General features: G+C 41.1%; 1 protein-coding gene across 5 annotated transcripts in view; it reads right to left on the bottom strand.

Moving 5' to 3' along the window:
• Positions 1 to 491: 491 nt before the first annotated feature.
• st3gal4 (ST3 beta-galactoside alpha-2,3-sialyltransferase 4) overlaps positions 492 to 25,233 on the bottom strand; it is a 35,337-nt gene continuing 10,595 nt past the window's right edge. For 3 of the 5 annotated variants that reach the window (XM_061681632.1, XM_061681633.1, XM_061681630.1), the window contains 9 exons: positions 24,147 to 24,228; positions 23,686 to 23,775; positions 14,532 to 14,629; positions 14,047 to 14,110; positions 13,840 to 13,935; positions 11,569 to 11,758; positions 11,087 to 11,224; positions 1,345 to 1,497; positions 492 to 1,262 (listed from right to left, as the gene is read on the bottom strand). In XM_061681632.1, coding sequence (XP_061537616.1) covers positions 1,173 to 1,262; positions 1,345 to 1,497; positions 11,087 to 11,224; positions 11,569 to 11,758; positions 13,840 to 13,935; positions 14,047 to 14,110; positions 14,532 to 14,629; positions 23,686 to 23,775; positions 24,147 to 24,228 — 1,001 coding nt within the window. In that variant the 3' untranslated portion in view covers positions 492 to 1,172. The remainder of the gene's footprint in view (positions 1,263 to 1,344; positions 1,498 to 11,086; positions 11,225 to 11,568; positions 11,759 to 13,839; positions 13,936 to 14,046; positions 14,111 to 14,531; positions 14,630 to 23,685; positions 23,776 to 24,146; positions 24,229 to 25,233) is intronic. The other 2 variants (XM_061681631.1, XM_061681634.1) reach the window with 2 other exon arrangements.

The raw sequence follows: 25,233 nt of genomic DNA, 5'->3' as shown, positions 1-25,233 counted from the left end.
CAACAAAAAAAGCTTTACATTAGCTTTCTATTCGTATCCATTCATAGTTAATTGTCACGCAACATAAACCCAACTAGTTTATAATGCCAAGGGCATAAATCCCTTCATGGTAATACTACTGAATTGCCATGTGAGCACCATTTGCACAAGGCCCCAATAGTATAATGTTGTTCTGCTCGTCCAGATGTCCATGTTGTACATAAGTGAGCTTGTAATTCTAGTGCTGAAATTGTCTATAAATTAGGTACACCAGAGTCCAGTGAGATTCAACACAAGCACTGTTAAAAAATAATAATAATTTAAAAAATTATCAACCCTTATCAAGATGATTATTATTTTATTTCTTAACAGGATAGTTTGCTCATAATTCTAATCGTATTAATGTCAACGTCATTTCATGTTAAGATTTTGACGTGGATGCACCCAAAGGAGATTGTCTGCCATCTAGTGGTCAACAGTGATATTGAATACAAATATACCACTAAAATCACTGACTTTTAATAAAAAATTTATTTATGTAGAACAAAAAAATATCCAGCGGTACCAGTATCACTTACATTGCTTTTGAAGAAAAAAAGAAGAAAATAATAAATAAAAGAAAACAACTACTTTACCTTTCATATTTCCAGTCCAAGAGGAGACCAAGTGCTGTGTGAATATAATCCATCCATCTGTGTGTGTGTGTGTGTGTGTGTGTGTGTGTGTGTGTGTGTGTGTGTGTGTGTGTGTGTATATATATATATATATATATATATATATATATATAGATTATATATAGATTTTTTTTTTTTTTTTTTTAGATTTAAGTGTATATATATATATATATATATATATATACACTTAAATCTCCCGAATGTGATTGTGAATCTATAATGTTATTAAACATAACTACTGTCCTATGACATCACAACAGTGGAATGATTTATTAAGCAATTATCAAAGTCAAAGTATTAATGATTGCACTGAAAGTGTAATTGACAAAATCTATACAAAAAATCTGATGCAAAATGTTGAGTCAGTATATTAAAGATCTTATTTAGCCTGTAGTTCTTCAGTACTACAGAAGTGCCAAGAAGGAAATCCTATTGGTGTGCTTACAGCACATTATGTAAATCCAACTAAAATCAGATGACCTTAGGCATAGATTGATTGCGCAACCCATTGTACATGTATCATAAATGTGGGTGCAGATACAAGATGGCACCAGAGTCCTCCAGTCTTTTTAAGGCTTCAGCTTCATGATTGAGGTCATGGTACGAGTTCTATAAAAAGGACACAAATAGACCATTAAGGACTAAACGGGCAGGGAAAAGGCATGTCTCACTAAGAAACACCGTCACTTACCTTCATTGATTTCATTGTATCATAGCCGTAGTAATGGATCGGGTGCTTGATGTTCCTAGAGTTTGGATACCCAAAACCAGCTATGTGGACGACATCGCAGTAATTGAGGGCCACGAATACGGCGAGGATTCCCGTAGTGGGATGTACCGGCTTCTGGAGGAGAAACGCATCTCATTAATGACTGTCTTAGTTTTATTCAAACTTTCTCATCATCCTTAAGTCTATCTATTGTATGAAATATAAACTATTAACATTGTTTTACAAACAGATGCTCGCTGTGTCCCTACAGAATGAATCCTGATACAATAATATAATCAAAATGGTTCTTACGCTGATGGTTTAATGTTTGACTTTAACTACCTCACCAATGTTCGACTAGATATAATGAATAATCAATCAATCAATCGAATCAGTCGGGTTCCTGATGTGATACCCAACAAAAACACCTTAAAATGAATAACGGAAATATCGATGGTTGATTGCCAATCAATCGGGTCCCTAACTTGATGATTCAATCTTTTTTACTTCAGCTCTCATGTTGAAAGATATGACTGCATAGAATTCAAAACCACCAGGGTTCCAGTGGTAAACCTGGAGAAATGCATTCAAGTTTGAACAAAGGACGTAGAGATGGTTGATTTCAAATCAATGTTCCTTTCGTGAATTACAAATCTGCTCTTGGACTTTAGCTCCACTTCAAATGACCCGTGTGTGCAATAGTACAGAGCTGTGCTGTAATGTTCAAGAGCACCTTTTTTCCCATTCATTGTGCTTTCAATGCACAACTGCGTTATGCCACTAGATGTCGATAAACATCAGAAATCATGAGGCACTGTAAGCGAAAACAAAAATAACATTTCTGCTCATAGATGCCATGCCCTAATGAAATGGCATATGCGTCATTAATTTAAGAAAAATAATCACCTTCCTCAATTAGACGCTTCCTCCCCCCCCCCATTCAAAAAAAAATTGTGGTAATTTTAATCCTCAATTTATAGATCATGCTATTGTTCACAAACACATTCAATAATTAAATGCTGAGCACATTTGAACTATGTTACTGAACAAAACAGCAGTACTGAAGGTAGTAAAATGTCTCTCAGATGAACCAAGTATTAAAGATGTCCTTACATTATGTGGAGATGACTTTAATGTTGAGGGCGTAATCTCTCCACAATGTTGTGTACGTCCACGTTTATGTTACGGGGAGAAACAAGAATTTTTAGTTGTTGATTCTACAGTTTCTCTACCTCTCCCCATAAGTCTTTTTTTTTTTTTTTAACAAAAACCTAGTTGGGCGGCACAGTGGGCCAACTGGTTAGAGCGTCAGCCTCACAGTTCTGAGAACCCGGGTTCAATCCCCGGTCCCGCCTGTGTGGAGTTTGCATGTTCTCCTCGTGCCTGCGTGGGTTTTCTCCGGGCACTCCGGTTTCCTCCCACATCCCAAAAACATGCATTGATTGGAGACTCTAAAAAAATTGCCCGTAGTTGTGACTGTGAGTGCGAATGGCTGTTTGTTTGTATGTGCCCTGCAATCGGTTCAGGGTGTACCCCGCCTCCTGCCCGATGACAGCTGGGATAGGCTCCAGCACGCCCGCGACCCTTGTGAGGATAAGCGGCTCAGATAATGGATGGATGGATGGAAACACCTAGTTGTACAAAAAGGGCCTCCTCCAATCTGCTGTTGAGTAAATAAAAGCAACAACAGTGTTTGCTAAAATTCTGTAAATAAAATTGTGAAATTCTGTGAATTTCACTCGTTACTGAAATTCTTGTGAATGAATAAAGTATCTATATATCTGTCGATCTATGTATCTGTTTTCTTAGTAGACTTGGCTTATGAGAACAATATGGAGCTGGACGTGATTCATGTGTTTATATGGATTATATAACAGAAAAGTACTCTGTGCACATTTAACTAACATTGAAAGTCGGATAAAAGGTCAAGTATATACAACTGTTATCAACCAAGATGGATTTATGGGATAAGTGACAGGACTGCAAACATGCGAGCTACTCTCAGGGTCCAATGAGGAAGTTCAGACAGCAGAAGGTTTCTCTTAGGACTTGATGAAAGTGGACAGTGAAATTGTATAAACAACAAAAGCTGCTACAACGAGATTAGGAAGAAGGCTGCTTTAGCCGAACGGACGTCTTCAGAAAAACTTAGCCTTGCAAAACGTTGGGATGAAAGATTCCAGTGATGTCCAAAAGCAAAAGTATGATGATAACCAATAACCACACAAGTCACCAATGTGTCTTTTTGCAGACCGTTTAGAATAGCAATACAAGGAAGTAACTGGATCCCCCTATACTGGCTTAGACTCAGGCTACTTAGTAATTATAACGTAGCTCAACAATAGGTCAGCAGTATTAAAGAATGATGGAATGAACCTCCCATTGTGAGCTACTCAGTCTTTGTGAGCGTCAAAGATATAGATGAGTACACACATTAGTTGATTACTGTTTCCATCTTAGATGCTTATTGTTACACGTGTTTAACAAGAACGTTAATATTTTACTTAAAAGATTGTCACTATCGCTACTAAATCTTTTATGATGCCAACAGACAGTTTCACCCTGTAATGGATCGTTTCCATTTGTAATATATTTATTGTTTCACGAGAAACATAATAGAAGCCACAATTTTAAGTAAAATCAAATTGCCTGGGTCTAAATGTGCACCAAGTGGCTTCAGTTATGTAAATTTAATGGTTAGCATAACATTTCAAACAAGCAAAAAATTGTGATGACTTAATAAAATGTGTTTCTCCTTACCGTTTTCTCTCTTTGCTACTTGACCAGCATGAAACTAAACAGACACCTCCTCTTTTATAAGCTTCACATAACATTTGCGAACAAAAGGTAAGTTCACTGAAAATAATAAATAAGCATCAATTAATAAATAGCACATCAAAACAACAAAAAGCAAACATATGTGACTAGAATTGCATTTGTAGCTGATGTTTTCACATTTCACGTTTTATCTTTCCAACACAACGACTGATTAACTTCCTCGCTTACTTCTATCCATCCTCATTTTCCATAGCTCTTGACCTCACTCGGGTCACAAGTGAGTTGGAGCCTATCCCAGCTGACTTTGGGTGAGAGGGGCGGCACACTCTGGATTGCTCACCAGCCAATTGCAGGGAACTCGTGGACAAACAACCATTAACACCTATGGACAATTTAGAGTCTTCAATTAACCTAACATGCATGTTTTTGTGAGACGATGCCAGAGTACCCGTAGAGAGCCACACAAGCACGAAGAAACATGATGCCGAGATTCAAACCCAAACCTCAGAACTGAGGGGCAAACATTCTAATTTAATCACCATGCAGCTTGCTTACTTTTATACCTTTATGACAGTTAATGTTAAACTGTAATTTGAAAGTAAAATGACGTGGTGGCCTTCCCACGGGCTCACCACCTGTGGGAGGGGCCATAGGGGTCGGGTGCAGTGCGAGCTGGCCGAAGGCAGGGACCTTGGTGAGCCAATCCCCGGCGACAGAAGCCGGCTCTAGGGACGTGGAATGTCGCCTCTCTGGCAGGGAAGAAGCCCAAGCTGGTGTGTGAAGTCGAGAAGTTCCGACGAGATATGGTCGGGCTCGCCTCCACACACGGCTTGGGTTCTGGTACCAGTCCTCTTGGGAGGGGTCAGACTCTCTTCCACTCTGGAGTTGTCCACGGTGAGAGGCTCCGAGCAGGTGTGGGTATACTTATTGCCTCCCGGCTCGGCGCCTGTACGGTGGGGTTCGCCTCGGCGGATGAGAGGGGCACCCCTCTCTCTCACAGCTCCGCCCCTCTCTTCACCCAAGTGTCTTGGACACTTGGGTGAAGAGAGGGGCGGAGCTGTCAACTGATCACCACCTGGTGGTGAGTTGGCTCCGATGGTGGGGGAAGATAACGGTGCGACGTGGCAGGCCCAAACGTATTGTGAGGGTCTGCTGGGAAAGCCTGGCAGAATCCCCTGCCAGAAGGAGTTTCAACTCCCACCTCCGACAGAACTTTGCTCATGTTCCGGGGGAGGCGGGGGACATTGAGTCCGATTGGACCATGTTCCGCGCCTCCATTGCTGAGGCGGAAAACCGGAGCTGTGGCCGTAAGGCGTCGTGGCGGAAATCCCTGAACCCGTTGGTGGACACCAACGGTGAGGGATGCAGTCAAGCTGAAGAAGGAGTCCTATCAGGCCTTTTTGGCCTGTGGCACTCCTGAGACAGCTGATGGGTACCGGCTGGCCAAACAGAATGCAGTTTTGGTGGTCGCTGAAGCAAAAACTCGTGCATGGGAGGATGGACCGGAGGGTGTGCTCCAACTACAGGGGGATCACACTCCTCAGCCTCTCTTGTAAGGTCTATTCAGGGGTGCAGTTTGGTTTTCGTCCTGGCCGTGGAACAGGGGGCCAGCTCTATACCCTCGGCAGGGTCCTCGAGGGTGCATGGGAGTTCGCCCAACCAGTCTACATGTGTTTTGTGGACTTGGAGAAGGCATTCGACCGTGTCCTTCGGGGAGTCCTGTGGGGGGTGCTTCGGGAGTATGGGGTACCGAACCCCCTGATACGGACTGTTCAGTCCCTGTACGACCCGTGTCAGAGTTTGGTCCGCATTGGAGGCAGTAAGTCGGACTCGTTTCCGGTGAGGGTTGTACTCCACCAAGGCTGCCCTTTGTCACCGATTCTGTTCATAACTTTTATGGACAGAATTTCTAGGCGCAGCCGAGGCGTAGAGGGGTTCCGGTTTGGTGGCCTCAGTATTGCATCTCTGCTTTTTCTAGATGATGTGGTTCTGTTGGCTTCAACAAGCAGTGATATCCAACTCTCACTGGAGTGGTTCGCAGCAGAGTGTGAAGCGGCTGGGATGAGAATCAGCACTTCCAAATCTGAGACCATGGCCCTCAGTCGGACAAGGGTGGCGTGCCCTCTCCAGGTCGGGGATGAGATCCTGCCCCAAGTGGAGGAGTTCAAGTATCTTGGGGTCTTGTGCACGAATGAGGAAAGAATGGAACGAGAGATCGACAGGCAGATTGGTGCAGCATCTGCAGTGATGCAGAGTTTGGATCGGTCCGTTGTGGTAAAGAAGGAGCTAAGCCGAAAGCGAAGCTCTCAATTTACCGGTCGATCTACGTTCCTAACCCTCAACTATGATCACGAGCTGTGGGAAAGAACAAGTTCCGGACACAAGCGGCCAAAATTATTTTCCTCCGCAAGGTGTCCGGGCTCTCCCTTAGAGATAGGGTATGAAGCCCGGCCATCTGGAAGGGGCTCAGAGTAGAGTCGCTGCTCCTCCACATTGAAATGAGCCAGATGAGGTGGCTGGGGCATCTGATTCGGATGCCTCCAGGACGCCTCCCCGGTGAGGTGTTGTGGGCACGTCCCACCGGGATGAGACCCTGGGGACGACCAAGGACATGCTGGAGAGAGTCCGTCTCTCGGCTGGCCTGGGAACACCTCGGAATCCCCTCGGAAGAGCTGGATGAAGTGGTTGGGGAGAGGAAAGTCTGGGCGTCCCTGCTAAAGCTACTGCCCCCGCGACTGGACCTCGGATGAGTGGTAGAAAATGGATGGATGGAGTGTTGGCAAGATTTTGGAACAAATGATACAAAATATAATGGCGGTGTTTGCAGTGTTAAAACTGCTCGTAAGATTTAAATGTAGCCTCACTTCACTAAGTCTCTGACCAAAGCCGCGCCCCTCATTGATGTGCACGAGCATGATTCTCAAACAAGTGGCAAACGAGGGAGGGGCATTTAAAATTTATTTATTTATTTAAAAACCCCCAAATTATAGTGTTTTATGGATTGGTTACCATCCAAAAAATAAAAATAAATAAAATACAAATGGGGAAGAAAATCTAAAAAGTATTTATATAAAAAAAAAAAAAAAAAAAAAAAAGTAAAAACATTTGGGAAGAAAATCTGAGTAGGTGAATCCGTAGGTGTTGAACCCAGAGTATTCGGAGGTCTACTGTATTATCAGGTCATACTGACCTGTTTTTTTTTAATTTTTATTTTTTTATTATTATTATTTTTTTTTAAACACTGCAAACCTCTCCTTTAATCTTTAAAAGACGACCGGCTCGAAGAGCAACCAGCGTCAAGGAATGGATAGTCATCGACTTTCGTGGTACCATGGGATAAAACTAACAAGAGTAACGAGTTCAGTCATGTTTGTTGTGTAGTCTTTTTTTAAGCATCTCCAAAGGACAGCATGTCAATGATTATCTGTGCTCACAATGGAGAATCACTTCCACGTGGGCTGGACAGTGAACATTCCTCTCTCTTCCATTCCCTATCTTAACTAGTTTGACATTTGGATAGTCCATAACTCATATGGACGTCCGGGCTCACAATGACCCACTTCCGACATCCTCCAGCTATGACTCTGTATTGTTAACTTGAACCAAGACTAGAGGTTTTTACTGTCTACAGACATGTCCAATGATATAGATTTGTCTCATATGAGGCTTCTCTCATGAATGCATTGGTCTCTGTTTAATGAATTCAATAAAATAGCTCTAAAGCGTTATCATGTTTGTTTAATCAGTACAAGGTCAGAAGAACAAAGTTCACTGAGTGAATGGCCGGACAGTCATGAACTTATGTCTCTTTTTTTTTTGTTCTTGGCAAGGGAGCAAGTAGGATATCATGACAGCCTGGGTAATCATGGAATTTGGATTTTAGCCTTTAACATTTCTAAAATGCAGCTTTATACAAGTATACGGCCATGTAAGAACGAGGTGATCACGTGTCTTGCTGAGGGATGCATCTGGCCAGCAGTTTTAACAAAACCGTAGAATTTGAAAGGATGATGAATCAGCTGACATTCTGTGTGTATGAGCGTCAAGTGGCCGGTGCCAGAGTTCTGTGTAGTTTGGACACAGGCCTGCGGAGCCTTGGTGAGTGGGCTGCACACTATCACCACTGTAAGCTAAGAGCAGCGCACATGTCTGTGTTTTGGAAGAGGGATGTGAACACACACTGGGAGGATCATGTGGCTTTCTACAAGGGCCTGCAATGCAGAAGATAAAGAGGTAGTGGTGGTGGAGAGTATACACAAATGTGGGATTTTTGGTGGGGTGGTCGTCTATTTGGCAGGGAAGGAGAACTATCTGCAAACAGTAGACTCTAATGGATGAGGTTTATTATCGAAGGGCTGCAAATTTGGAAGGCAGAAGTGCTTTCATACTTACACCATTTAGTCTGTTTTAATTAAACTCTTTGATTTGCCTCTTGTTGCAATCTTGTTTGGCCAGGTGGTGTTAGGGATGGGTAGTTCACTAAATTTCCCTGATCAACAATGGGTAAATGCCAGTGCTGTTCTGAGGGAAAAAAGATGCCCAGAGTTGTGCCGTCCCTTCGACTTTACATTGCTAACTAGTTGGGTGTAACTCAACAGCACCTCTGCTGCTTACAGCAAGTAATGAACTCAATTGTTTCTATTGCATCAAGATTAATCAACGGCCTCTTTTACACAAAGATCCCCATAACATCAGCGTCATAACAAAAGACAAGGCAACAACCCGCTGTTGCTTTTTAGGCATAACCCAGCAAAGGCGAAACACGTCAATCAGACAATTTGAGACGTGAGGAAGTCAGCGGGACCGTCTGGTGTTAAGTATTACAATAGTTGTCGGACAGCAAGAATTATTTTCAACACAACATGGCAGGAGAAGTGAGTGTCGAAGGTGAAATTTCACATGCTTGTCCCACTATTTCAGTATTCACTATTCGCATAGTTGCAGGCGGCACGGTGACCGACTGGTTAGCACATCTGCCTCACAGTTCGGAGGATCTGGATTCAAATCCGGGCTCGCCTGTTTGGAGTTTGCATATTCTCCCCGTGCCTGCGTGGGTTTTCTCCGGGTACTCCAGTTTCCTCCCACATTCCAAAAACTTTCATGGTAGGATAATTGAAGACTTAAAATTGCCCGTAGGTGTGAATGTGAGTGCTAATGTTTGTTTGTTTATATGTGCCCTGCGATTGGCTGGCGACCAGTTCAGGGTGTACCACAGCTCTCGGCCAGTCAGCTGGGATAGGCTACCGGCACACCTGCGAACTTAGTGAGGATAAAAGGTATGGAAAACGGATGGATGGACATAGTTGGATCCCGGCTCTGTTAAAGCACTGATACTACTTCCGAAGGTGGCATATGAGATGGGCGACTTTGCCCGTTTATTCAGGACAGCTACGCGGAAACAAGGTGGACAATCCCATCTTAAAAAGACTGTATAAAAGCGGCCATCAATTAACCAAACTCTTAATACACAATCAATCATGTACTGTAAGTTTCCTAGTTTCAGACGTACTCCATCATATATCCATATACTTCAAGGTGTCAAACACAAAGCCAATTTTGCTAAATGTGATGATTAGGACTATTTCATTCACTCTGACAATTGATTCATCAAGAATAAACAAAAAAGGAAGAAGAAAAAGAGGGGAGACCTAGTTTACAAACCCATTTATAGCTTTGCACCAGAAAAAGGTGTGAAAGCAAGACAGATTATGCTATGAAATGTGTTTACAGCTCATACTAAAATGCCACTGAGCAGGATACAAACAATACTAATATGGACCATCACGAAAACAGTGCAGCTTCATAAACACACTTTTTAGATCTGCCCCAAATGTTTTTCCTTCCTTCCTTCCTTCCTTCCTTCCTTCCTTGGCCCACGCCTTACCACTCCAAAAGGTTTTGTGGTATTCTGTTGAGTAGTTTTTTGCATAATAATTGAAATTTAAAACTAGTCAACACCGCAATATTAATAGTCTACAGGCACAAGTTGTGTCTCTATTTGCACCCTTCTAGCTTGGTGCAGCTCCTAAACACAATTTTCCTCCTCTGGAACGCTCCATAAAGTTTGTGCAGATGGTGCAGAGCTCTAGTCGGCCAAGGCCGCTGCTCGCCTTGAGGATTGCTGCCTTCCCAGGGCTTTGTCCTCTCATGCACCATCCACTTGTATGGACTGTAGTACAAAAAGGATAACCACCTCTCATTCTTTAACAAAAAAGGGACTCTGGCAAGGGTAACAAGGCAGAAACAAAAAGAAAAGGCACATAAGCTCCCAGGAGTTTGAAGAGGTCATTAGGGGGGGAAAGTGTTTCAAAGTCCAGGCTCGTAAGCCAAAGAGGGAGAAGAGGTCCAAGTTTTCAAGTGAAAACAGATCAAGAGCTCACTGCAATAATGCCCCTGCGTCATGTTTTCTCTTTGTCCCCACTAAGAGGGCTTCAGAGTTTCCTAAGTGATTTTTTTTGTTCCTTGCACTGTCAAATTACTAAACAACAACAACCAACTTTTGGGAAGACTGGAGGTTGTCCCTTTCAGTTGAAATGCAAACTATATTTTGACTTTCGATCAAAAGCCAATTACTGTATTTGTCAGCATTTGAAAGGTGCAGCCTTGACGAAGTAAAGGGCTTATCTTGCATCGAAATTCCAGAATGTGAAGATTTTTCTCATAATCTGGAGTAATTGTATCCCCCACAAATTACTATTGACCCAACTACACTTGAACCGTCAGTGGACGGTTCAACCCAAGTACCCTTGACCGGCCGGCGGATACTCCAGCCACCCTTGTTAACATTCGAGTGGGAGACGGGAAACGGAACAAAACAACACAAATGATTCCCAGCAGGAAAAATTGTGGTTAAGAATGCTGACTGGTCACAGTTAATTGCAACCATCGTTTCTGTTCGCCTGCCCTACAGATGAATGATTATCAGCACAGATAAATGAAGGCTCACCTGTTTACTCTTCGGGTTCAGGGGGATTTGGAGCAGCTTCTCTGCTGTCTGGTGCAAAAAGTACGGGTCCAACACTCGGATTTGACCGATATCACCCAACCAGATTTGGGGAGGGGGCTTCCAAAAGCCTTTCCTGACCTGTGGTGCATGCATACAGTACATAAACAAGCAGAAAGATAAGCAATTTCCACTACACTCACTTAATTTATACAAACAAGAGATGCAAGCAAGCCAGTAACTCCCTAATGACTGGAGGCAAAGCCATGTGCATAATTAGAAGGTAATGGCCCAGCAACTCTTAGGTCCAACAGGCTGCTACTAGAAGGACAGACGCCCACTATGGGGAAAAAAAGCATTTTGACACTGGCCTATAAGTACTTGTTCCTGACATGGTTGACTGGCAAGGTCTGGGGAAAGCAATTTGTGTCTGAGTGTGCAAGTGCGAGAGCAAGAGAGGGAGAGCTTTTTCACACATCCTGTACCCTCTTCTCATTGTAAAGGATCTCTTTGAGCCACCGTAGATCTTGCTGTTTAAAAGGTACCAAGACCATCAGTGTGCCTGGCTCGTTGTTTAAGCCTGGGTTGTAGGAGGCTGACTCGGGGTAGAAGAACCTCATGGTGGTCTTGTTACCAACGTCGTCCTCGTAGCCCCTCACCGGAGCGTCGTTCAATCTGTAAGAGGAGAAATTGGAGGTATAATCACATCACCTTTTCAAAACAGACCCACGTGGGGACCAACCAAAAGTATAGATTTGTGGAAAAAAATATGAAAAAAACAAATTTGGAGTTGGCCATACAGTAGGAGATTTCTAGTGACGATATGGACCTTTCTCCAAAAGAGTTGTTTTTAACCTAAAAACCTTTTAGAGTGACCTTTCTCACAGAAATCGATCAATCAATCAAAACTGCCGAAAGGATTGTCGGTACCCCCCTACCCACCCTTGAGGACTTGCACGCTGCCAGAACTAAGACAAGAGTGTGCAAAATCCTCTTGAACCCTCCACATCCCGGTCACCGGCTCTTACGGCCCCTTCCCTCAGGTAGGCGCTACCGATCAATGCAAACTATAACTAGCAGACATTCCAACAGCTTCTTCCCTCTTGCAATCAACTTCTTAAACACCTAACCTACAATTCCATTACAACATGCTGGCAATTTTTTGACTCAAGTCCGTTGTCACATTTCTGTGGGGCCAATTATATATTACTCGTGCACTCACTGTAGTAGTCTCGCCACGCTGCACTATTTGCATATCTGTTGTTGACCAATACTGGCCACACATGCCAGAGTAGCATCTGCTCCATTTGCACACTGATTGAGGAGTATCTGCAACATTTGCACAATCAAGATTGTCCCAGATTATCGCACTACTCGTCACTTTAAACCGCATACACTCCTAGAAGTCTCGGCACCCTTTGCACAATGGTCATTGCACCGGACTATTGCAATATTAGTCATTCAAACTGCTCTAAGTGCTAGAGGACTCTGCATCTTTGTGCACAATTGTCCCCATAAAATAATAATCATGTACCGGCATTACCAGATAACTAGCAACCCTTTGTTGCTCAGTGACTGTTTTTTTTTGTCAACGTCTTTTTGTCTCAAAAGGCTTCTCTGTCAATTGACTGTCTGTTGTCGTACTAGAGCGGCTCCAACTACCGGAGACAAATTCCTTGTGTGTTTTTTGGACATACTTGGCAAATAAAGATGATTCTGATTCCGAACACCCAGACAGGTGTTACCACTATGATTCTTGCGAGATGGACTGTGATGCAAACGGTGAAAATACATTTCTGTATTTGCACCTTAATCCAGATTGACCCAAATTCCAGACCTTCTATATTCTTCTTCAGGGACTTGTGTAAACTGCCTAATCCGGATACTTTATGTGTCCTCCTAATATCAGGCTGAACATTTTAATCAAGTGTTTACCTTCTTCAGTAAAATAAAAGTTCTAATAGTATTATGAAAATCCTTGACTATGTTTGGTTGCACACAAATCTCAATAGGCTTTATAAAAGTTCAAGTTGTGTTTTTATGGCACAAGTCCAATGACGTTTGCTTTCAGGCATGCATTGAATTCAGACCATCAATAACCTACAAGTTCCGGGACTGATTTGCTTCAGAGGGAGAGGATAGGGAGGGACCCAGACACGTTGATGTTGGGGAGAAAAATGCATTGTAACCAGGCCAACAGCTTGGCTGTTTGAAAGAGGCTTATAACAACTCAGTGTGTGCATGTGTCTGCTCCAAGGCTGTTAAGTCAAATTTGCGCCTTCACGCCTGACAAGACTAAATTTTTTTTTTTTTGTTTCCAAAAGGTTTGCTGATTGCAGAGATGAAATGAAAGCACAAGAGTTAGATCTCAATGTTGATAATTAATGAACATAGAGATCATTGGAATGTAGTACTCCATTTGTTACTTCTGTATTTATCTGTTGCATAAGGGAAAAAAATAATTGTTATGATGTACAAAAGATTCAAAATACTCAATGTTGTTAAATTCTTTTTTTTTGTAGTAATTTATGAACTAGTTGTGTGGTAGGGAACAGCTGAAGAAGGGAATAGAAAAATACAAAAGGTCTTCTTTATAAAATACGGTAAATACATTATCTAGTTGTAAATTAACGCTTGAGCATATTATTAATACAAATTCGAGCGACCTTCGCAAAATTCAAAATACATGTAAACATAAAATAGCCATCCAATGAAAAGCATATCGCCACAATAAATTATATTTTGTGTATTCTTACCGAATGACCACATCATATTTGTTAATGATGCCTCCTAACGATGTGTTTTTAATGGCAAAGCCGTTGCCTATGACAACACAGGTTCTGCATTCAAGGCTGAAAAAGAAAGGCAGCACATATTGTGAAATGTGACTAATTTAAGTTCATCCATCATTATGAAATCTAATACAAAACCAATACCAAGGCACTTCGCTGTGTCACACTTACTTGTTGATGTTGGCCGGCACCTGATAATTTGCTGTTACTGCAAGAACTTTCAGCAGCTGCAATTCTGGATGGGGTTAGGAAGGAGCAGAGAAAGCAGCTAAAAATATGAGATTGTTAGAAAACTAATAAAGCAAGCAGTGAGTTGATCAGTGACGCGTGGGCCAAGCATGACCCCGCAGGAGCAGTTAATCTGTCGTGCCATATAATTCTAAAGACAAATTAAAGTGGATGACTTCAAGCAAGTATACAGAGTTTGAAGATAATTTGTATGTCAGAGTAGAGGTATTGCAGCTATACATTGCTGACAGTAGCCGAATCTACAAAATAAATAAATAAATTGTCATTGCATCATATTTTTTCATTTGCATGGTCCTTGGAGAAATTTATAGAAACTTAAATGGCCCCAAATCTAAATGTAAAATAAGATGTAAGTTAAAAAAAAAAATAATAATAATAGGAAAAAGCAGGCAAAAATGTTTACATACCACTGCCCTTAATGCCGTAAGGTAGTGCCAACGTTGACAGATGCTCTCGCCAGAAGAAATCATCCAGTTTTAGAAAGAGCTGCAGCTGCCTGCTAATGCTGTGGGAGAAATATCAGAATGGGTATTTGTCAGTTAATCGGTAAATCTACAGATATTCTCAATTTAGCATGCACCACTTAGAAAGAGACAAAACACAACATGAGCCAGGACCTTTCTCTTGCGGCAAGAGGAGAAGCAGTCCCTCTCTCTCAGCGAGCTGGACTCTTCTCAACATTTGCCTCCCCTCTGCCCTTTTTATTAAGCTTGAGTAGGTGGTATCACATTGTATAACCATTTCAGGATGTGGTCTCTGAATGGAGGTGTGGGGGTTAATTGCCTTGTGGAATCTGCATTGTAGATTGATCTGCATTTCCAAACTGCTCTTGTTCCCAGTGAACAAGGGTGCTATCATCGTAATGCAGTTACAGCAACAGTGTATTTTTATGCAATAATATATAAAAAAAATGTCCATCATTTCCCTCCTGTTTATCAAATAAAAATACATTACTCATCATTCTGTCACATTTCACAATGATTTTCATGACAATAACCATAACATGTATTTCATCATTGATGTACTTCAACCTCTTGTCTCACAAACATCATATTGTTCTTCTTTCAACAAAGTCATATATTCATCACTCAACATCAATCAGGGGACAGTGCGATGTACCATTTAGGACATATTGTTACGAAGTCATGGCAAGATACATCCAGCAAATAAACAAAACAACAACAATATAAAAATTATTTATAATTTTCAACAATACTCTTGTCCATCTATCAGATGTAAACCATGACAAGGGATTCCAACTATTTTTCACATAATCTTGGGATTGAGCATTTCTTATAATTTACATTCTTTCTATGGCTTCAGCAATTACATGTCTGTCTCCAACATTTTCAGGAATATGTGTTTCATTGATCACGGCACAAACGCCTCCCTATCCCGCAGTTAATATCAAGAACTATTCGATTATATAAAATCATTATCCCCATGTCAGTCATTTCCTCATTATTTGTTTCCCATGCTTTAATGCTAGTATTTATAAAAATAGACATTGCATCTCGTGTAGGGTGCTTTGAGGAAGCAGGCATCTTTGTACATACATAACAACTGGATCAAGTTTTTACTTTTACAATCATTGAAACGTACCTGTACCATGTATTCGTTAAATATATATGTGATACATTCCAACCTTCATGGAGTATGTCATGATGTTCTTTTGGCAATATTATCAATACCATTTTCTTCCCTACTATGCAAAAGCCATATCAGTGGTGGAATCATTAACACCACATACAACAATACTATACTTAATATTGGTCTTGGCATGCAGTCAATGCGATCTCGCATGTTCTTTTTAATTCCTGGTTTCTTCTTAAGTCAGAAAGAAATCATCTTTCTATCTCCTGAGAGGGAGAGGTTACTCGCAAGTCACCTCTCTGTTTGTATCTAGCAGTATTCTTGTCCCGTTCTTGACCAAATGTGTGTATTATTCTGCTCCTGTGCCACTTCTCACTCTCGCCCCTTCAGAAGGGCAAAAGAAGGACAGACCCCAATGGTTTGGATCGCACTTTACCCTCCTGTTGATGCGGGAGGGGCACTGGATACCCTCTCAGTCACTTCATATATTTACACAATGCCTTTGCCACAGTAATAGCATCTGGGTGCTTTACTGGAACAATTTCAACCCATTTTGAGAACACTTCAAACAGCACTAGGCAATATTTGTATTGTCCTACTTTATTCAATTCAATAAAATCCATATGCACCGCTTAAAAAGGATACTGCGCTTGTGGATTTTGGCCTCTCTCGGGCCTGATATTGCCTTGTGAATTAGGTTTTGCACCAGTCACACACACTCGACGAAAGGTTTTTAAGAAATTATTGAATCCATATATAGCAAAGTGTTGTTCCACTATCTGTACCATCCCTCCTGTTGAGACATGGCAAGGCTCATGACTCTTGCTGCCCACTTGCTGCCCACTTAAACAAGCCTTTCGGGAGGATGGGTTTACCTTTTTCACTACACATTATTCCGTCATTTGTTATTTCACCTTTATTTTTCCAAAATGTTTTTGAATTTTCTGGTGCACTTTTATGCATATCTTTTAATATTGTGTTGTCGAGTCGTGTGTTTTCATCTATTTTCTGGTCTACTGAAAATGTGTCGTGCATACAGACAGCTGCTTCTTTAGCTACTCTGTCTGCATATTGACTATCTGTCCAAATTGTCACTGTTATCTTTCATCAATTTGCATGCTTCTGTTCATGCTACTAGTTCAGCTGCTTGTGCTGAATAATTTGGCGGTAATTGTCCTGCTTTTAAAAGTTTGCCTGTCGTAGTTATAGCATATCCCGTAGCATTCGTACCATTAGGTCTTTTTTGTGATGAGCCATCCACATAAATATGCAATAAATCCTCCAGGGGCAGATCTGTAAGATCTGTCCTTGGTAGTTTAGCTGCTTGGCTTGCTTCCAACCAATTGTGTTCCACACCATCTAGTGGTGTTGGCTGTAATGTGGCTGGATTCAATGTTGTGCATCTCTGTAATGTTATATGTGGTTGTGATAGCAACACCGCTATACATGACAATTGCCTAGCAGGCGATAAAAATGTCATTTTGCTTTGCAGGAGGAGAACTGAGACTGCATGTGGAACTTTGAGTGTCAGCTGATGAAACAACACAATTTCTGCTGATGCCTGCACAGCCATTGGAGCTGCAACTACAGCTTGCACACAAATTGGCATACTCGTGCAACTGCATCAAGCCTAGTTGAATAGTATGCTACTGGCCTGAGTTTTGCTCCATGTTTTCGCAACAAAACTGAGGTCATGTGACCGTTTCGACAATCAACTGTCAACTGTCCTTCCTCTGTCCATTGAATTTTGTCTGACATTGTCATTGGTGGCCCATAAATCAAGTTTTGCAACGGTGTCGTTATCTGCGTAATTAGCTACCCAACTCCTGCAATAATTGCACAGCCCCAAAAAAGACATCATCTGTCGTTTTGTTTCAGGTTGTGGAGGGGACAAGATGGCTTCTTTTCTCATTGGGTCCACATGACGACCGCTTGTCGTCAACATATGACCTAAATATTTCATTTCTGTGACACAAAATCATAATTTAGCTTTGTTAATTTTTGGTTTTGTTTTGACAAGGTGTTGCAACAGAGCCAATGTGTCTTTTTCACAGTCCTGTTCATTTTTCAATGCCACAAGAATGTCGTCCACGTAAGTCAAAACCTGACTTCCACATGGAGGATCAAATGTGCCCAAGCAAGTGTTGATTGCTTGGGAGAATATTGTTGGACTTTCACAATATCCTTAAGGTAATAGTGTTTACGTGTATATTTTTACTTCAGGATCCAAATGATTTAACAACATGCACGGATCTGGCACTCTTGGTGCTCTAGCAATCACTACTGTATTTACTGCTTGCAATCTTATGAGCCATCCTCCAGATGGGGGTGCTTTCTTGACTGGAAATATTGGTGTATTGCATGGTAAATCTGAACATTCAATTAACACTCCTGCTTTTAGCAAGCCATCAATTACTGGTCTTATACCTTGTTTAGCATCTTGCTTTAATGGATATTATTATTTATTTTTATTTTTTTCCCCCTTTTCTCTCATGGACGATATGCGCCTTTGGCTCTAATTTCCACTGGCTCACATGTTGTCATTAAGCCAACATCAAAGCTGCTTTTTGTCCATAATTCATCAGGAAGCTGGTTTAGCTGCTCTGTGATTAAAAAACAAAATTGCTGTCATACCTCTTCTATTTATATGTCTGCAATGTGCTGCGCTGGCATCATTCTTATATGCCATCCTAGGTACATTCTCCACATTTGCAATGTTCTGCTATAGTCTGTTCTTTTCCCAGACTTTGACTCTCAATCTGTAGCTCTTTGCCCTCTAGCTGCCATAAGGCCTAAAGTTGCCCATGTCTCGTTTACTTTTCATTAGAGACACATGTAAAATTGTATGATTACAAAACAGTCTTTCTGCCTTGTCCCTTATAGCGACTGTTACTACTGCACTAGTCTAATTCCAGGACAAATTGCACTGTTTGTTGCCCTAATTTCATTACTTCATGTTCAAATTTGTCTTCAGGACCAGGGGTCTCCATGTATCTCAATATGATATGCAAATTTATTTTTATTTTTTTTGTCTTCAGGCTTATTAACCTTACTTTCAGTACATCTAAGCAATTCTTCCGCTACCCACACAGGGGGTACATTCACTAAATCCAAAACCCAATAAAAATGTGGAGTCCCATGGCCCTCATGCACATATATATTGTTTTCTTTGCCCAATCATTTTGCCATCATTCCATCTTTGAATGGAACAACTGCAATGTTCAATACTGTCTTTAAATCTCTGGCCAATAAATTTACTGGGAACTGTGGGGCCACTACTAGGGGTGCTCTAACATGGTTTCCACTTTCTGGATCATAGATAACTAGTGGTTTTGTCAGGGTGTCTATATTTATTGCTCCACTCGCAACTATAACAATGACGTTCTCTTTAGACATTGTGTTGTTTTTTCTTTTCTTTCTGATCACTATTCTACATGCTCCTGAATCACACAAAAACATGTAACTTTGTCTAGCTACTTTTTCTAATTAGTTTATATCATTTTCTCTTCGTATATCACTAACACGGGCATCATTTACTATTTGTCTGTGTACAGACTTATCTAGTCAAGACAATCTCTTGCCCAATGTCCTTCTTTGCCACAATTCCACCAATCTTCTGCATTCAGTTTTGACGGATTCCAACTTTCTCTTCCTTTCCCACGACCACGGCCTCTGCCGCATTCTCCAACTCTTCGATTTACAACATAATTTACTTCCTCTTCTCCTTCAGTACACCAGAATGTTTGTTTACTACATTCTTTTTTTTTATTTATTTCATACTACACTTTCAGCATGTCTAGCATGATTCATAAACCCATCTAAGCTTTGAGTGGCCAGATTTACATCATGTTTTTTAATCCACTCTTTTACTTCTGATCTCATTCCATTTCAGTGAATTGTGCTAACCAGTTGTTGCATATCACGGCACCACTCTTCTACTTCTCTTTTGTAAGGTGTTAAGCTTTCCTCTGCTTTCACGCACTCTTTTTTTAATTGTTCTGCCTTCCCTGCTTCCTTCACCTTCATATGCAGGATTTGCCACTTTGATCATGGGATCCAGGTCCCCTTCAGTTAATCTTGCAATGTGGGAGAGGAGTCTGGACTTAATACTCCACCAATCATTCTGCTCCAATTGCCCACACCACCAGTTTTACTTCTCGTTTGCGCTAGTGTGGCTGGAAGAGGTAGATACAGGGTTATCACCTTCTTGTTTACAGAAGGATAAGGAGAGCCAGTACATGCTGGAGCCTTCTCCTCACCCACAGGGCCAGATAAGAGAAGAGCAGAGGTCTCAGGTGCCCCTCCCTTGAGTCTGTGTCCCTGCTGCTTCTCATTGTCTTCATTCCTTATAAACAATCTTTGTTTAGCGTCTGAGGTTTTTTTTTTTCGTTTTTGCGCTTCTACTTCCAAACTGATAGCTGCTGCTATTTCTGTACCTAACTCCTCTTCAAAGTATTTATTTATTTATTTATTTTTTCCAATTCAATGGCTTTTGGTATTGTCAATTTTCCATTCAAATTATATTTCTTTTTCCACCTGAGCACGTACTCAGTTGAGCTTTCATACTTTTGTTTCATCTACTTTTCATCTCCTGTGATCTCATCGTCACTCTGATTCTTACAACAACAATTTCCCATTTTCTGGTAACTATGACAATACTTGCAACAAACAGAGTGGAAAATCTTTCAATGGAGCAAGCTTAACCTTATCACGGGTTTCACTCGTTTTATATTCAGCTTTTGACTGCCAAAATATTTGACTTGCCGCCATTCACTTACTTCAACTGATCAGACAGCATTAAGTTAACACCGATCGGTTTCCAGCTGGGCGGCACGGTGGTCGACTGGTTAGAGCGTCAGCCTCACAGTTCTGAGGACCCGGGTTCAATCCCCGGCCCCGCCTGTGTGGAGTTTGCATGTTCTCCTCGTGCCTGCGTGGGTTTTCTCCGGGCACTCCGGTTTCCTCCCACATCCCAAAAACATGCATTAATTGGAGACACTAAATTGCCCATAGGTGTGACTGTGAGTGCAAATGGTTGTTTGTTTGTTTGTTTGTTTGTTTGTATGTGCCCTGCGATTGGCTGGCAACCAGTTCAGGGTGTACCCCGCCTCCTGCCCAATGATAGCTGGGATAGGCTCCAGCACGCCCGCGACCCTAGTGAGGAGAAGCAGCTCAGAAAATGGATGGATGGAAGGTTTCCAGCTGTCCCGCTGCTTCAGCGTTTGGTGACTCGTTGCAGTCACTCACACAATCACTGAACCTCACACACAATATCATACGTACCTAACTCAGGACTTTAACCCTGTTTTTGTATTGAGTGAGAGACTAAAGCTCCACTCTTCTAGGCAGGGACTTCAACTTGTGCCTTGAACTTTGTTCTAGGCACCTGAACAATACAACTGCACTCACAGCTTGCGCTTTCTCCCTGTCTCGATGGGCGCTGTTAGTTCTGGATGCCGTCAATCCACGACCCTGGGGAGGAAGCTGACACAACCGGCCACTGAAAGTGGACTTCTTTTGAAGATTTCATCTGGCTGTACACAGTCTTCAGTAGCCGTCAAGAACACCCCCAGGATCGCAGATATATTGGCATCCGGCTCGAAGGAACAATTTTTATGTCAGAGTTAATCGGTAAATCTACAGATATTCACAATTTAGCATGCACCGCTTACAAAGAGACAAAACACAACCTGAGCCAGGACTTTCCTCTTGCGGCAAGAGGAGAAGCAGTCCCTCTCTCTCAGCGAGCAGGACTCTTCTAAACCTTTGCCTCCCCTCTGCCCTTTTTATTAAGCTTGAGTAGGTGTAATCACATTTTATGACCTTTTCAGGATGTGGTCTCTGAATGGAGGTGTGGGGGTTTATTGCCTTGTGGAATCTCCATTGTAGTACTTTTGCAAACTGCTCTTGTTCCCAGTGAACAAGGGTCCTAACATCTTAATGCAGTTACAGCAACACTGTATTTGTATGCAATAATATATAAAATTTTTCCATCAGTATTACACAAGCAATACACTATAGGGATCATATTACGGAACAAGAAAAAAGGCTATAAATGCGGCAGCAAAGTCATTTTTGTGGCAGTTCAGTGATGACACAGCACACAATAGACAGTGCAAACTATACTGCCAGTAAACATCTCAGCCATTTAGAAAACATCTCGATGTGCTTGGCATGGGTAATACTTTAACTTGCCAACGTGCTTCTGGTATCAATTAGAAAGGTGAAACACGCTCGTTATGAGCAAATAATTAGAATTGCTATGTCCCTCATTATAATCCTCTATTGGCATGATTCGGCTGACAAAAGGGAAAAAGAAAACAGCAATGTTCACAGAGCTTCTGGAGCAGAAGGAACGCGGCAGTTTGTATTTTGCGTGAAACATTTCAGCATGTTCACTGCTGTTGGACTCCAGCTGTTTATGACCGACTGTCTTGACAGAGAGTCTCCCATACATTTACTAGCTTCACATGCCAGCTAGCTCTCCATAAGACATGGAGATAGACTTCTGGGAAGAGGTTTAATTAGACAAAATGCCACTACAATTACCTGAAGACCCACACAGTGTCGAATGGCTGACATGAAACCCAAGCACCAAAAACCAGCACACTTCATACACACAATGTTTTTCTCATAGCGATCTTGCCATTTTAAAAGGTCAAAGTGCAGAAGTGGAGCGTAAAGAGCTGAAGGGAAAAAAATAAACTGTGGTCTTGATCAGGTTTGTGATGGACCACAGATGGTAACTAACAATATTTGGAAAGGGATCAGTAATGAAGACTTCGTTGAAACTTTACTACATCTATTCAGTATAATGAAATCTAACAAGTGCAGCATCACAATAAGTCTATACTTAGTCTATCGACTGTATCTACAGTGGTGCCTTGAGAGACGAGTTTAATTTGTTCTGTGACCAACACATTCCCATCTCAAATCATCTTTCCTTATTGATATGAACGGAACTGCCATTGATCTGTTCCAGCCACAAATAGCACTGTATAGTTTTATAAAAACTAATATTATAATGAAATAGAATGTAAACTATTAAACAGTTTGTCCTTCATGATTTAAGGCTGCAACCCAATTCAGTGTGCTGCTCAATCTGGTGTGCCCGCCTGGCCACTGGGAGGCAGTACTGTATAATACAGTCATGCAGACAAAGGAAAAAGAAAACACTTCTACTTCTCTTCAGTATAGTTTCTGTAATACTAGTCATTTTTTGGAGAAAGGATAAATAATATATGCTTGTGAGTATTGTTGTATTATCTGTCTACATGTATTGCTCCACCATTTGTGCTCAATATCTTTAGCCTAAAGAGTTGTAAAATCACTATTGATGCTAACTGTTAGCATGTCAATAGTATTATCCATTATATGTTAGCATTAAGCTAGTGGGGGGTCGTTCTTAAGGCAACATAGTTTGGTTGTTGTAAAAACAAGTAAATGCCTTTGTTCTATATTTAGTTTGATAATAAACCTCAACTGAGAGTGCCCTTAAACAGCTTTATGCCATTTTTTTTATGAAACGTTCACTATTTGCCAAACTGCTGCTTATTGTGAAGTGAGTTGAATTGAGTTTACTGCCACCAAAAACACTGCTGTATGATACTACTGATTGACTTTGTATTTATTTTCTATCTTGTATAAACTCTGATCTGTGCAGGTGTCCCTAATGTAGCGGCTAGTGGTTGTAAAGCTGTGTAAATTGATAGTATTGCCAGATATACATGAGCGAGTAGGTGGTTGGGGAGTTCATAACTGAATAGTGATAACATAAGCCATTGTTGGGCTAGGGAAAATTGACATACAGAGGCTCAACGATAACCCTCTCAAAACAGAAGCTAAACATGATAGATGGAATGACTTTCTACAACAAATCCAAATAACCAGACACCTTTAGGTTCAAATAAAAATAATAATTCATGGAGACCTTCCCCATAAAAACAAAGTAGACATGCCATGACGCACTTAAAGTTGAGACTCTCCCACTTCTTTTGCGTCAGCCAGCCACCACACAGAGACTTGCTACTGTTGACAGACTTGCTGGTGCCGGCGTAGCTGTGAAAAGACAGACACACAGACAATCACCACCACTGGCATGAAACTGAAAACTGCTGCTGAATTCACACACACAAAAAAGAACTACCGGTAAAATAAGAAAAAATAAAACATTTTGCTCCAGGCATAAACTGGGTCCAGAAGCTTCAAAAAGTGCAAAAGTAGGTCTGTATGAGAGTCTAATTGACCAGCAGCTTAAATCAGTGGCTGGCTTGGACTACTTTACTCTTAGAGACTCAGCACTTTGCAGTCCTCTCGAGCTTACTTAGTTTTTTAAGCAGAGCGAGCATTTTTGGTGTTGAGTGACCTTAATACCAGAGCATTAACAAAAGACAGACAAAGAAATGGTGTGCGTGTGTGTGCATCTTTACCTCTGAAGTATGGCATAGGAACAGTAGTATGTGACAAAGGAGATGAAGAAGAAGAGAACTGGTAGAAGCCTAAGGCACCATGCTGGAGTCAAAATAGAAAAAAGAATGAGATAATTATTTTCAATATAATATCTGAGATATATGGACATACAGTGGAACCTCAAAAGTCATTTGATTAAAATGTAAAGTGTAAATTTAAAAAAAAAAAAAAAAAAAAAAAAAAAAAAAAATACTAGTTTTTTTTCAAATAGCAAAATGTGGATTTTTTAATGTGACAAAATGTAGGTTTTTGTAATTTTTACAGTTTGCATTTCCAACTGCTATTGGCTGGTGACTAGTCCCAGGGTGTACGCTTACCGGCAACCCTAATAAGGACAAGTGCTATAGAAAATGTATGGCTAGATGGATTGCAATGACAATTTTTCTGAAAAAATATACTTCAAAGGTCAAATAGGTCCAAACCATCATCATGCATGAGACTTCAGCTCAGTGAGCATGTGTGTGTGTTTTTTGTTTTTTTTGTTTTGTTGCTGCTGTGTAGTTTTTTTTTTTTTTTTTTGTGCCACCAGAGAAGGATACGAGTAATGGCAAAGATAAAAAGTCAATGATAACTATACAACCACAAATGGAACTTATTCCAACATAGGAAAGCATCAGGCTGTTTAGTATGAGCAGTTAATTAAATACAGTAAATTAAAATCCCAAGTAGATGCTAATATAAATACAGTTATTATATGCTATCCAGCCATCCATTTTCTATACCGCTTTATCCTCACAAGGGTCCAGGTGTGCTAACATTTATTGATTCCAGCCATTAGGTGACGCTATCATTTTGCAAACACGTTCCTGGTCTGTAAGGCATCTTCAAAGTGTGAGAGGATTTACTTTATTTTACTTTTTTAAAACAGTGGTTACCTTTTATAACAGCAATGTAAAAAAATAGCCTTTACACCGATCTGATCGGCATCGGCCGATAATTAGCATTTTATGCTGATCGGCTTTAATGTCATTGGCCGCAAAAGACATTTAGTCCACGTCGCCATCGTGTACAGTATATTTGAATCCAAAAGCTAATTTATTTTTAGGC

This window comes from Phycodurus eques, chromosome 7, assembly GCF_024500275.1.
Source record: "Phycodurus eques isolate BA_2022a chromosome 7, UOR_Pequ_1.1, whole genome shotgun sequence".
NCBI classification, from domain to species: domain Eukaryota; kingdom Metazoa; phylum Chordata; class Actinopteri; order Syngnathiformes; family Syngnathidae; genus Phycodurus; species Phycodurus eques.
Note: the sequence above shows the minus strand (reverse complement) of the source record. Positions and strands in the feature narration are given on the sequence as shown.